Source organism: Tamandua tetradactyla, chromosome 4 (assembly GCF_023851605.1).
Source record: "Tamandua tetradactyla isolate mTamTet1 chromosome 4, mTamTet1.pri, whole genome shotgun sequence".
NCBI lineage: Eukaryota > Metazoa > Chordata > Mammalia > Pilosa > Myrmecophagidae > Tamandua > Tamandua tetradactyla.
This window is the reverse complement of record NC_135330.1, coordinates 27,608,870-27,621,757: the sequence shown is the minus strand read 5'-3', so window position 1 is coordinate 27,621,757 and position 12,888 is coordinate 27,608,870. Positions and strand designations below refer to the sequence as shown.

The following is a 12,888-nucleotide window of genomic DNA, read 5'->3' as shown; positions in this document are numbered from 1 at the left end:
ATTTCAGGAAAATATGAAAATACAAATATTTTTATGATTAACATATGAAAATCTAAACCACCTAAATAAGGACTAAGTTTTAAGTGGAGACAGACAGGTCAAGATCTAAAATTATGTCAGTGAACAACACCACTCAAGAAGGGAGTTCAGATTCTAGATAATACAAAAAGATTGAGAAATCAGAGAAAACCAATACCTGTTGTAAAGGAACTACCCAATGGATTTTCTCTACAAATGAAAATGGAAAATCTTAATAGTGTATGATAAGGTGACGATGATTTAACTTTTCTTTATATTTTTCCATACTAATCAAAATTTCTATACTGTATGTATAGTCATTGGTAGAACCAGAAAAATTAAAGTGTCTTTTAAAAATAATTTATCTTTCTGTTTGCTACCTTAGTTTAAAAAATAATCTTCAAAATAAAAGACTTGTTTCAAAGTGTTTTTAAATAGCAGTGATTCAGAATAAAAAAAGAAAAGTGTAATTGCACTAACCTCCCTGCTGCTCTGATTCTGCATTTGTGGTACTCATGACATTTTTTTCAAATATATAGATAGATTTAAGCAGCCAATTTTTTCCCCATTAATCACTATTATATCATGTCTTTTACTCTGTTTATAATACCAGGTATTTTCTTAAAAGATACTGGTATCAAATCAAACCTCCTCTTGTGCTCATGCACCTAAAAGCTAAAATACAGAGAATTTACAAATGACAGCATAAGGCCATGTTTATATGTGTGATTCACAGGGTTTTTCATGATAAACTTAATCCAGGAGTGTCTGTTTTGAAGAGAATATTTGTTAAATTTCTGTCTCCAAGATTTTAATCAAGAAATTATTTGTTATTGAGCTTAACAAATTTATAACACTATTTTCGTCATTAATTATTTTGAGGCCTTTATTACTAAAAGTTTAATCTGTGCTCTAAGTTTTAAGTAGGAAGTGATTAAACCCAAGTAATACAGTTTTGATTTTCAGCATTTGTTGTTTTGCTATGTTTACACAACAGCATTGATTGAAGCAAGTCTTGGTTTTACTAAGGTAGGGTAGCATTTGTTGTTGGTAAAAGAGAATAAATACACTTAATTTCATAATCCATTGTTAAATGTTCCCCAGTTGTTGTTAGTGGGGTCTGTGATACTGTAATAATATTTTTCCAAATTTACATCCAGAGAGGCAGTCATTCATGATGGTTTTGTGTCAGCTGTTTTTAGTGTTCTGGAACATATTATAAATACTTAGAACTATTACCCTGTGACTTACATAGGAAACCTAATATGCTGAATACCTGGCACTTGAAATCCTATCCTGCTTTTACTGCTAGAGGTCCACATCTGTGGTTGACCTCTGTTGTTGTTTTTAAAAAAAAAAATTATCTTTCACACACAAGTTGACATTAATAATTCATTGTTGCTACTGGTATGTGCTTTCCATTTTTTCTTTTTCCATTAATCATGATAACCATGCAATTTCTCACTAGGTGTTCCTCAGGATTAACAGCATTCAATTAATCTTTATTGAATACCTACTCCGACAAGATTGCCACACAATCTGGAAAGTACAAAAAAAAATTTTAAATGGTCCTTGACTTCAAACAGTTAACATTATAGTGGAGGAATCAGATATATACCCAATCAGCATTATAAGGTCACTAGTCAGAGTTTAAGATCATAAAATTGATCTTACTTAACTGGCTTCTAAAGAAGATAAAGCGTGTTTAATTGATGACATGATTTAATTGAAAGAGGCAAATGAGATTTTAGTGAAGAAGGTGTTCTAGTTTGCTAGCTGCCAGAATGCAATATACCAAAAACGGAATGGCTTTCAAAAAGGGGAATCTAATAAGTTACAAGTTTACAGTTCTAAGGCTGAGAAGATGTCCCAATTAAAACAAGTCTATAGAAAAGTCCAATTTAAGGCATCCAGGGAAAGATACTTTGGTTCAAGAAGGCCAAAGACGATCACTGTTTCTCTCTTAGCTGAAAGGGCACACGGCGAAATAGCAGCATCTGCTGGCTTTCTCATGGCTCTACAAAAAGAGACTCTCTCCAAAATGTTTCCTCTTTTAAAGAATTCCACTAAGCAACTCCACCTTCAATGGGTGGAGACACACCTCCATGGACCACCCACAATTGGGTGGGTCACACTTCCATGGAAACAGTGAAAATGCTCCTATCTAGTAATATTAATAGAAGATTAAAGGACATGGCTTTTCTGAAGTCCACCACATATTCAAACTGGCACAGAAGGTCACACTGCAAAAATGTCACTTGATAATTTATAATGAAGTCATATTGGGGAAGTATGATAAGAACCAGCAGGATAAAGATGAATGTTAGTGAATAATTGAAGAGAGGTCAACTTTATATTCTTGCAAGCACTGAGGACAACCAAATCAATAAACTGAGCCCTCGATTCTTCCTGCAATGGACAGTCTAAGGCTACTTAAAATTCAGCCAAAGAGTCACCCCCAGAGAAACTCTTTTGTTGCTCAGATGTGGCCTCTCTCTCTCTAAGCCACCTTGGCAGGTGAACTCACTGTAAGGTGATCTTACACTCCCAAGGGTGTAAATCTCCCCAGCCAAGTAAGACAAAAATCCCAAGATGAGCCAGGACAAAGCATTAAGGGATTGAGAAAGCAGGGGAAGAGAGAAATGAAACAAAATAAAGCTTCAGTGGCTGAGAGATTTCAAACCAAGTGGAGAGAATATCCTGGAGGTTATTCTTATGTATTATATAGATATCCTTTTTTAGTTTATGGTATATTGGCATGGCTGGAGGGAAGTACCTGAAACTGTTGAGCTGTGTTCAGTAGTCTTGAATCTTGAAGAAGATTGTATAAAAATATAACTTTTACAATTTGACTGTGGGATTGTGAAAACCTAGAGTCTGCTCCTCCTTTTTTCCAGGATATGGACAGATGAGTTTAAAAAAATATGGATGAAATAAGTAAATGATAAGGGGACAAAGGGTAAAATAAATTGGGTAGATGGAAAAACTAGGGTCAATGAGAGGGAAGGGTAAGGGATAAGGTACACATGAAGTTTTTGTTTTTTTTTTAATTTTATCTCTTTTTCTGGAGTGATACAAATGGTCTAAAAATGATCATGGTGATGAATACACAACTCTGTGATGATATTGTGAGCTTGATTATATACCATGTATGGGATATATGTGTGTGAAGATTTATCAATAAAAATATTAAGGAAAAAAAAGAGAAGTCAAGTTTAAATTTCTAATGAAAGGGAAGCTACATAATTGTCTCAGCATTTCCAAAGGAATTCAGTCTAGTACCAATGGATTGGTACCCCACTGAATCCAGAAAAGACCCTGGAATTTGAATGTATTTTCCATATACCTATTTGGGCTTAGCCTCTCTTTTTTTGATCACAGGGAAGTTTTTATCGGTTGCAATCTCCCGAGTTCCTGTTACCTTTCCTATTTCTTATAATTGTTCCCAATCATTACCAGAATATTCTAAGGTCAGTGAAACAGTAGTTTACTGTCATTCTGTACTCCAGGTACTAAAACTGAGTCAGCTAAGTGAGACAGTTAATAAGTCTTCAGAAAGATGGCCCTAGTACTAGAATTCTTGAAACCAACATAAAAACGAAGTCACAGATATCAAGTAATCAGATGTTGCAGCCTTCTAATTTAAAAAAAAATAGACAACAGGATTTCAAAATTGGGAAATAGAGGCTCTGATGTAATCTATGGCATTCTCACATGTATGGGGAGCTAGTGACATAAGAACACTTTTGTATGTAAAATAACCTTAAAAATATAACTTCTCTAGCCTAACCATGAAAGCTAAATAAATGCTTTATAGGCTTCCCACTGAGCTTAACCAGTTCTTATAGTGAATTCATTCACCATAGGAGCAAGAATGGAGATGTGTGTAGTTGTGGGCTTGCAAGTGTATATGCTCCCACATGCATACATGAAAATACTCATGCACATGCATATAGAGTAATGAAAACAGTAGGAGTAAATAAGAATATTAGAAAGAATAAATTTTGGAATAACAATATAGACACCAGAACACTGCAGTATGGGACAATTCTTGGCAAAATGAATTAATTACTAAGCTTGAAATCTAAAATAAGAATGAGAAAAAGAGAAAGAAAAGAGGAAGATGAGGATTAGATAGAAAAAGAAAATTTGGCAACAGTTTTCTTTTAGAAGAAATACTACAATCCAACATGTGAAGAAATTTAGATGAAAAGATTTAAAAAGAGAAATCAAAACTTCAACTATGTAACTTCCCTTAAAAATATAGGGGAAAATACATCTCTCAAATACCAAGAGAAATTTAAAATGGACAGAAAAAAGATAGGCAAGTTAGGTTGAAGGGAAAGAATACTATGCCCTAATGATGGCATGTAACTCTGAAGAGAAGGAATAGAACATTTCACACATAAAAATGAGCCAACAGAACTGAAGAAAGCCCATCTCCAAGGAGTAATGGAATTAGTAAAACTTGGGAGCTTATATACAAAGACAACATTAGGTTCCTACTAGCTCCAAGAATCAGGATTTTAAAAAAACTTGAAGGACAAGAGAAGACGTTTTATTAAACAGTGAGAAAGTTGTTATCCAGGTGAACAAGGGAGCTGACTTCACACGGACAGATAGGAAGCATCTGGGAGTGAAAGATTTCAGAGATTTAGGGTCAGACAGTGGGAGCAAAATGATACAGCAGGTTTTCTTGGGTACAGGATCAATAGAATTAGGAAAGCATAACCATTTCATATCAAAGAGATTTTTGATAGCCCCCTATAATTATTAGGCAACGAGGACATTGATATATAAATTAATGCACATGAAAAACACCAACAAAGCCTCTACTGGACAACATTTTTAAAGATTTATATAAAAATACATAAAAATAAAGCACGCTTTGAGAATACAAGTGTTGGGTCATGGATTCAGACTGAAACTACTTGCTGCAGACTCACAAACCTCAGTCTTATGATGTGTTCCTTTTGACAGTAGGTATAACTGCACAAAAGATTATTTAAATCACAATTTTTAGCGAAATATTTGGTTTTAGTCCAGTAATCACAGCAAATTAGGATCCAAACCTGCAAAGAGCACTTCTCCACATCGGATAGGTTTCCGTGGTCTTGTCCTTGGTCCCTGCATTAGTGGTCGTTCTTGAGGCAACAGGAGGTAGTTTTTAGCCTCATCCACCAAGTCTCTGTGGAAAAAAAAAATTTTTGCCTTTATTCCAAATGTTTAAATAATGTTGTTAGTCAAGTCCCAATATGGCTTAGGAATAAATAGGTTGGCAAAGTGGAGCAAGCATAAATCAAACCAATTCATGGATGTCAACCAATCTTAAAAAGGACATATATATGAGAGCAATGATGGCAGTCATGATATGAGTTGTGAATTTGTTATTTCCATCATGACTTCATATTTCAATGCAAATTTAGACTAAATCTCAACATGCTTGGGAATAACTTTCAGGAAAGTTTTGGGAAACTAAAAATTACAACTTGATTTCCAGACTGCAGTTATTGTTCTTTAATAAATTTTATTAGAACCTGAGGATACTGGTAAAATAGTACATCATCTAGGGCAACAAATATTTGCTAGAATTATTAAAGTAATAAAATGGTGTCAGAAATTCAATTGTTAAAAAGAAATGCTATACTGTTGTTTAATATTAGTTTGTTATCTGGTACTGTATGGATCGTTTACTTTCAACAAGCCTACCGAGGATGAACACAATTTTTTTCCTGTTTAATTAAGGTGCTTTAGGAGAAGAACCAAGTAATTACATTTGTCAAATACAAAATCCAAACTATTTGCATGATGTACTTACTCTCTAGTGATTCAGTGTATTTTTTTTTTTAACATGGGCAGGCACCGGGAATCGAACCTGGGTCCTCTGGCATGGCAGGCAAGCATTCTTGCCTGCTGAGCCACCGTGGCCTGCCCGATTCAGTGTATTTTTAATATAAATTCAATCTGTTACACAGTTCTCTCTTTACCCTGAAAGAATTTCCTAAACTATTCTACATTTCCACTTTTTCTAGGCTTGTTATGTTATACAGAGTAATTTATTCCTGCTGGGCTAGTCCTAGACATGACCTTTGCTAAGGTCCTTCTGGGTCTATTTACCCTAAACCAAATACAAACACAAACAAAAAGCTCCCCCCCCCCAAAACAGTCAAAGGACCAAGAGCTTTTTCTTGCTTCCCCAGTCCTAAAGACCCAAACTGTGATCTCTAATGGCTGGTTTTTAAGTCATTCAGGGGTTCCTAGGAAGAGTACTACAGAACTAATTCCTAGCAAGCCAAAACAAAATTTAATAGTAACAAAAACAGCATGCTCACAAAAGCTATGTGCTAGTCCCTGTTTTAAGTGCTTAACATATATTAACCCATCTAATCCTCACAACAGCCCTATAAAATAGGTATTATTATCTCTGCTTAATTAGATGAGGAAAGTGCTGCACAAAGAAGTTAAAGTAACTCACCTAAGGCCACATACCTAGTAAATTGTAAATGATGAGGCCAGTATATTAGGGGCTTTTTTTTTCGCATGGGCAGGCACCGGGAATCGAACCTGGGTCTCTGGCATGGCAGGTAAGAACTCTGCCATTAAGCTACTGTTGCACCACCCTAGGAAGGGGCTTCTTTTTAAAGTGACTTCTAAGTACCTTCATTTTCTATATCAAATCATTGCAACGTGATTTATGTTTTTTTTTTGAGGGGTGGGGGCATCGCGATTATTTCTTTCAATTTCAAGCATGCAATATTCATAGTTTTCCTTCCTACTATTGTTAAATATCTAGGAAAATCAATTGCTGTTTACTTCTTTTTCCTTACAGAATTTTTTTTTTTAAATATAAAACAAAGTTAAAACACATCTCAATTTGCCAGCATGCTTTGTTTCTACAAAATGTAGTAAAGAGTCTTTAGGAGCATTTTGGTTGGGAGAAGTAGAAAAAGCATATATCATGGAAGCCTGGGCAAGTCCAAAAGGCGAGATACATCCCTGAACACCAGAGCAGTCCTTGTCTTTCAAATCCTCCTAAGTCTTCTTATTCATTACATTCTCTCTGGAGACTTCATATTCTTCCTAAGTGTTAGGCTGCCACTATTCTGATGCCTTCTCAGTTTCAGCTTGGCCCACAAGGAGACAGCATCTTCGATCTGTATCACATTAGGAAACTGGGCAGTATTTGGGATGCCCAAATACCTCATGTCACGGGCATGACACTATTTCAGTGAAGTGTCGCTGGAAGGTCCGGGCCCTTGGTAGGTGTAGTTTTCACAACTCTCATAAGTTGGAGGTTGATAATTAGGCCATGAAGCTTTTATAGCCAGTAGGGAATAGGTTTGGCATTCTAGCCAAGGGGCAGGTTTTTGGGGTTGTAAATGATCTCATTCTCTTCATCTTTACTTTCACTCTCACTGATCTGCTCTTCTTCCTCCTCTCACTCTTCTCTTGTCATTGCCTGCTGGCATTGTACATTCTCATGAATGAGATGTCGCTGTTCCCTAAGAATCTCCACATATTCATAGATATGGGCTTCTAGAAAAGCAGTGTCTTTGTTCTTCTCAGTGTCTCCCTTGGTACCCTTTGACTTGGGATTTTTGGCAAACAGAGAGGTATCAAGAGATTCCAGACTTTGCTTTGGTGCTGAACAGTTTTTGGGCTTGCTCTTAGGGTGCTGCCATATTTCTGGCCTAAAGCTGAGAGTGCAGATTTCAATCTGTCCAAACCCAGGGGGCCAACTCCTCCAGGAAGAGAACACAGAGAGGTCAAGACAGGCTCAGGACACTGCTTGTCTCGTTCAGCCATCCAGGAAAGATACCGATATCCCACTTCTTCTTAAACAATCCATATCTTCCCAAAGAAGTTCATTCTGATTGGAGGGGCTTCACCCAATCTGTGTAATGCTGTAGGTACTCAAGCAACATCTCTAGGTATCTCTTATACTCTGCATTCTTCCTTTCTTTAGGAATGTCAAATAACTGATCAGAAGTAGACAAGGATGTGATATAATCTAGCTTCTCAGATGCCTTCAGGTTAATGTATTTGAGTAACAGTCATGGAGATCAAGATAACGACCATATCCCTCTTCATCAGTGAACTCTACCAAGTTTTGTGCCTCTTCATTTGGATTCTCTCGAGGCTTCAGGAGCTCTTCAAATTCTACTGACATGGGCACACAAATCTCATTTGAGTGCTTCTGGTAGAATTCCTTATTTGCTTAAGTATGTAATAGAATTCAGCAAATTAACTGGGTCCTAAAATGGTACTGAGCTTCTCCTTTCATAATCCATCCTTACTGTCATACAAATCCCTCAGGTTCCTGCTGACCTCCATATACCTATCTCACATGGCACGTATGCAGTGGTCAGAACTGCTCTGGTCCCTGAATGTAGACCTTTTAGCAAGCATCTCCTTAGCCATGATGTCCATGAACCATTCCATCACCTCATGGTATCACCACTGCTGCTCCAGAATCACCTCTAACTTCCCTTTGCCACTGAATCTCAATTCAGACCCCTGTTTACTTCTTCTTCTTCTTTTTTTTTTTGCATGGGGAGGCACCAGAATCGAACCTGTGTCTCCAGCATGGCAGAAGAGAACTCTGCCACTGAGATACCATTGCACTGCCTGCCCCTGTTTACTAATTTTTTTTTTTTAGTGTGGTTGCATCTTTCCTTATGTGATTTTTTTTATTGTATAGTATAACATATATACAAAGCAAAGAAATAAAAAGGCAATAATTTTCAAAGCACTCTTCAACAAGTGGTTATAGGACAGATCCCAGAGTTTGTCATGGGCTATCATATGATCCTCTCTGTCTAGCTGCTCCAGAATATAGGAGACTAGAGGGCTTAAATATTTTTTTATCATCACAATCGACTTTTTTTTCTTCTTTCTTTTGTGAAAAATAACATATATACAAAAAAGCTATAAAAGTCAAAGCATAGTATCACAATTAGTTGTAGAACATATTTCAGAGTTTGACATGGGTTACAATTTCACAATTTTAGGTTTTTTACTATTAGTTCCTCTAAAATACGGGAGACCAAAAGATATCAATTTAATGATTCAGCATTCATATTTATTTGTTAAATTGTATCTTCACTGTATAATTCTACCATCACCTTTGATTTTTCCATACCTCTCTTCAGGGTTGTTTGGGCGTAGCAATTCTAAATTTTTGATATTAGAAGGGTGTGTCACTAATATGGGGTAGGGAGATGAAACTATCTGATGTTCTGGAGAAGCTGGGCTAGGTGTCAGGACTTACCTGGACCAGGGACCAATCTGGAGGCTGTAGGTTTCTGGAAAGTTACTCTAGTGCATGGAACTCTTGTTGAATTTTATATATTGCCCTAGATGTTCTTTAAGATGGGCTGGAATGGTCTTGTTGAAGGTTGGCAGGTTATGATAGGTAGCAAGGTCCACCTAACCTGAAGCTTGTGTAAGAGCAATCTCCAGAGTAGTCTTCTTGACTCTATTTGAACTCTCTCTGCCACTGATATTTTACTAATTACACTTGTTTTCCCTCTTTTGGTCAGGATGTAATTGTTGATCCCATGGTTTCAGGGAAGGATTCATCCCTGGGAATTATTTCCCACGTCGCCAGGGAGACTTTCACCTCTGGATGTCATGTCCCACTTAGGGTGGAGGGCAGTGATTTCTTGCAGTGCTGGGCTTAGAGAGACTGAAGCCACATCTGAGCAACAACAGAGGTCCTCCAGAAGTAACTCTTAGGCATGCCTATAGGTAGTCTAAGCTTCTCTGCTACCTACATAAGCGTCACAAGAGTAAGCCTCATGGCATGGCCTATTGATTTGGGTGTCCCTGAAGTTCAACCATATTTACTTTTTGATTTAAAACAAACATCTAAAATCCCCAAGTGATATCTCCTGTTAAGGGGACAGGCTTCAGACTAGGGAACTGCAAATGATTTGACATGTTCTACCTCTGTTCTAGGATCTGGGATAATTTTTAGTCTCTTCAGTCAGTAAGTGTGCTGGTTTGAAAGGATGTATGTACCATAGAAAAGCGATGTTTTAATCCTAATCCCATTTTGTAAAGGTAGCCATTTCGTCTAATCCCTATTCAGTACTGTATGTTTGAAACTGTAATTAGATCATCTCCCTGGAGATGCGACTCAATCAAGAATGGTTGTTAAGCTGGATTAGGCAGAGACGTGTCTCTACCCATTTGGGTGTGTCTTGATTAGTTTATTGGAATCCTATCAAAGAGGAAATATTTTGGAGAAAGTGAGTGATTGAGAGAAAACAGAGCAGAACGACATAGCCACAAGAAGCAGAGTCCAACAATCAGTGACTTCTGGAGATGAAGAAGCCACCCAGGGAGCTTCATGAAACAGGAAGCTAGGAGAGGAAGCTAACAGATGATGCCGTGTTCGTCATGTGCCCTTTCAGATGACAGAGAAACCCTGACCGTGTTCACCATGTGTTTTTCCAGATGAGAGAGAAACTCTGACTGTGTTCGTCACGTGCCCTTCCACTTGAGAGAGAAACCCTGAACTTCATCGGCCTTCTTGAACCAAGGTATCTTTTCCTGGATGCCTTTGATTGGACATTTCTATAGACTTGTTTTAATTGGGACATTCTCTCGGCCTTAGAACTGTAAACTAGTAACTCATTAAATTCCCCTTTTTAAAAGCCATTCAGTTTCTGGTGTACTGCATTCTGGCAGCTAGCAAAATAGAACAGTAAGGGAGATCCAAAGGTCATTATGGTTTAAGAAGCTCTGTGTATTGATTTGTTCTTTCATTTTGAACATGCTGTGCAAAACTCTTTTAAAAACAGTATCTGATGGTTTCAGATTTGAGTATAAATTTTAAAAGCCTCTCATTAGGAAAATTAAATTTTGTATATATTACATAGAGAGCCCACTTCTACATCAATAAGGACCACGCATAAAAAACTAATGGGAAACAACCACCACCACCATAATGACAAAACTAATGGAATAGAATACCAGAAGTTCAGTCTTTTGATCCTCCATCTCCTCCTCCTGAACCTAGCCCAGAAGCAAAACCTGTTAAAGACTGCCCTGGTTTCAGCACAATAGTAAGGAAATTAGGAGAAAATAGGAATCCTTAATTGTTGGTTCCTCCTTTCCAGTGCCATTCATACCTGCATTCTTCATCACTTTTGATGAGGGGATCAGAGCCTACTGTACCCACCAGGAACTTGGGACTAAGAAGAGGCAGACGAACATGTTGCAGCACCTATGAGATAATAAACACTATTAAAGATACGAGCTCCCATCTGCAAGATATTTAATAAAGTCCATGACCAATGCTCACCTACTGTATTTCCAATTGCTTGGGATCTAATAGAAAGTCATAAATGAGGAATAAACAGAAAAGCAAGGCATAAAAACTAAATGAACTCTAATCACCAATTCAGTAATGTAAAGTATCAGGAAACTGAAAGCACGCTAATGTCACTTCAGAATGCTATAATAAGTTTTCAGCAAAAGCTCTTTGGTAATCAGCTTAAATAATTGACTAACATGATAACAAGAGTGCGACTTAGACATTTCACTCAGTGACCACTTACACCTCATATCATCTCTATATTCTTCCAATGAGGTGATATTTCCAAGCTACAGTAAAGGGAAACATGATAATTAGCAGCCTTCCTTTCTTTTGTTCATTTTATCCAATTTAGGTTCTTCTGACTTATGCTATGCCCAAACCTACAGTTGATACAAAGGAGAGGGAAAGCAAAGGAGGAAAAAGTTCACAATGGTAAGCAGGCAAAATAATTCAAAATACTTATTTCCTTAATTATTTTTAAAAAAATGTGAGCTTTCTTCCAGTCTAATAAAAGGAAAGTGATCTTTGTTTCATGTTTGCAAGTCAAATATAAATTAATTCATCTAGTACATGCAGTTTCTAAGCATTTCATCATTACCTGGGGTAACTGAGGACGTCTTTCTTGAATACTATATTTGACCCAGGCCATCACTGCATTGAACACCTGTTCTTCACTGCGAACATTTAACTCATCACTAGATATTATATCAATGAGTTGATTGGCTGGAAGCAACATGAACTCCTCACTTTCCATCACCTGTTCAAAGGCAGGTAAGAATGAAAGAAAAAACTGTGATTACATTTGATTTATTGTCTCAACATTTTTCTTTAGAGTTATGAGGCAAAAAAGCTCTATTCTGCAATGGAAATGAAGTTCAAAACAATACCAGAGGATAAGCAAAATTTAAAAAGGAAAGAAAAAGGAATACAGAGGACGCAATTAGAATTTAGGAAAAACACTCATTTGTGATTAAAGCAATTTAAGTAAACAAATGATCTTTTTTTTTTTTGCCTAAAATGAGGGAATCATTCAAATTCAAATTTACATTCAAAATAACCAAAGTAACTATTGCAAATTATAACTCCAGAAATATAAAAGGCATATGAAAAATAAGGAAAAGCTTTCAGAGAAAGATTCTAGAGCAGAAACACCAAAGTGCCATTTTGTCTTACATTTTTATTGATAAAACCAATCAACAGACAACACGAACATTCTTAACGTATGAACATTCCATACTAAGTGTGCAATCAGTGGCTCACAATATCATCACATAGTTGTACATTCATCACCATGATAATTTCTCAGAACATTTACATCACTCCAGAAAAAGAAATAAAAAGAAAAAAGAAAAAACTCATACATACCATACCCCTACCTCTCATTGACCACTAGTAGTTCCCTCTACCCAATTTATTTTAACATTTGTTCCTCCTATTATTTATTTTTAATCCATATTTTTTACTCATCTATTCATACCATAGATAACAGGAGCATCAGACACAAGGTTTCCACAATCACACAGTCACTTTGTGAAAGCTATATC

At 36.6% G+C, this 12,888-nt stretch overlaps 1 protein-coding gene and 1 pseudogene across 2 annotated transcripts in view; both read right to left on the bottom strand.

Annotated features, from left to right (window-relative positions):
- The window catches only part of KLHL20 (kelch like family member 20), a 151,268-nt gene that overhangs the window by 53,104 nt on the left and 85,276 nt on the right, over positions 1-12,888 (bottom strand). For both annotated transcript variants that reach the window (XM_077157004.1, XM_077157005.1), the window contains exons 4-6: positions 11,943-12,101; positions 11,157-11,251; positions 5,091-5,206 (exon numbers count right to left, since the gene is read on the bottom strand). In XM_077157004.1, coding sequence (XP_077013119.1) covers positions 5,091-5,206; positions 11,157-11,251; positions 11,943-12,101 — 370 coding nt within the window. The remainder of the gene's footprint in view (positions 1-5,090; positions 5,207-11,156; positions 11,252-11,942; positions 12,102-12,888) is intronic.
- On the bottom strand, positions 6,859-11,150 carry LOC143678968 (splicing factor 3A subunit 3 pseudogene; annotated as a pseudogene).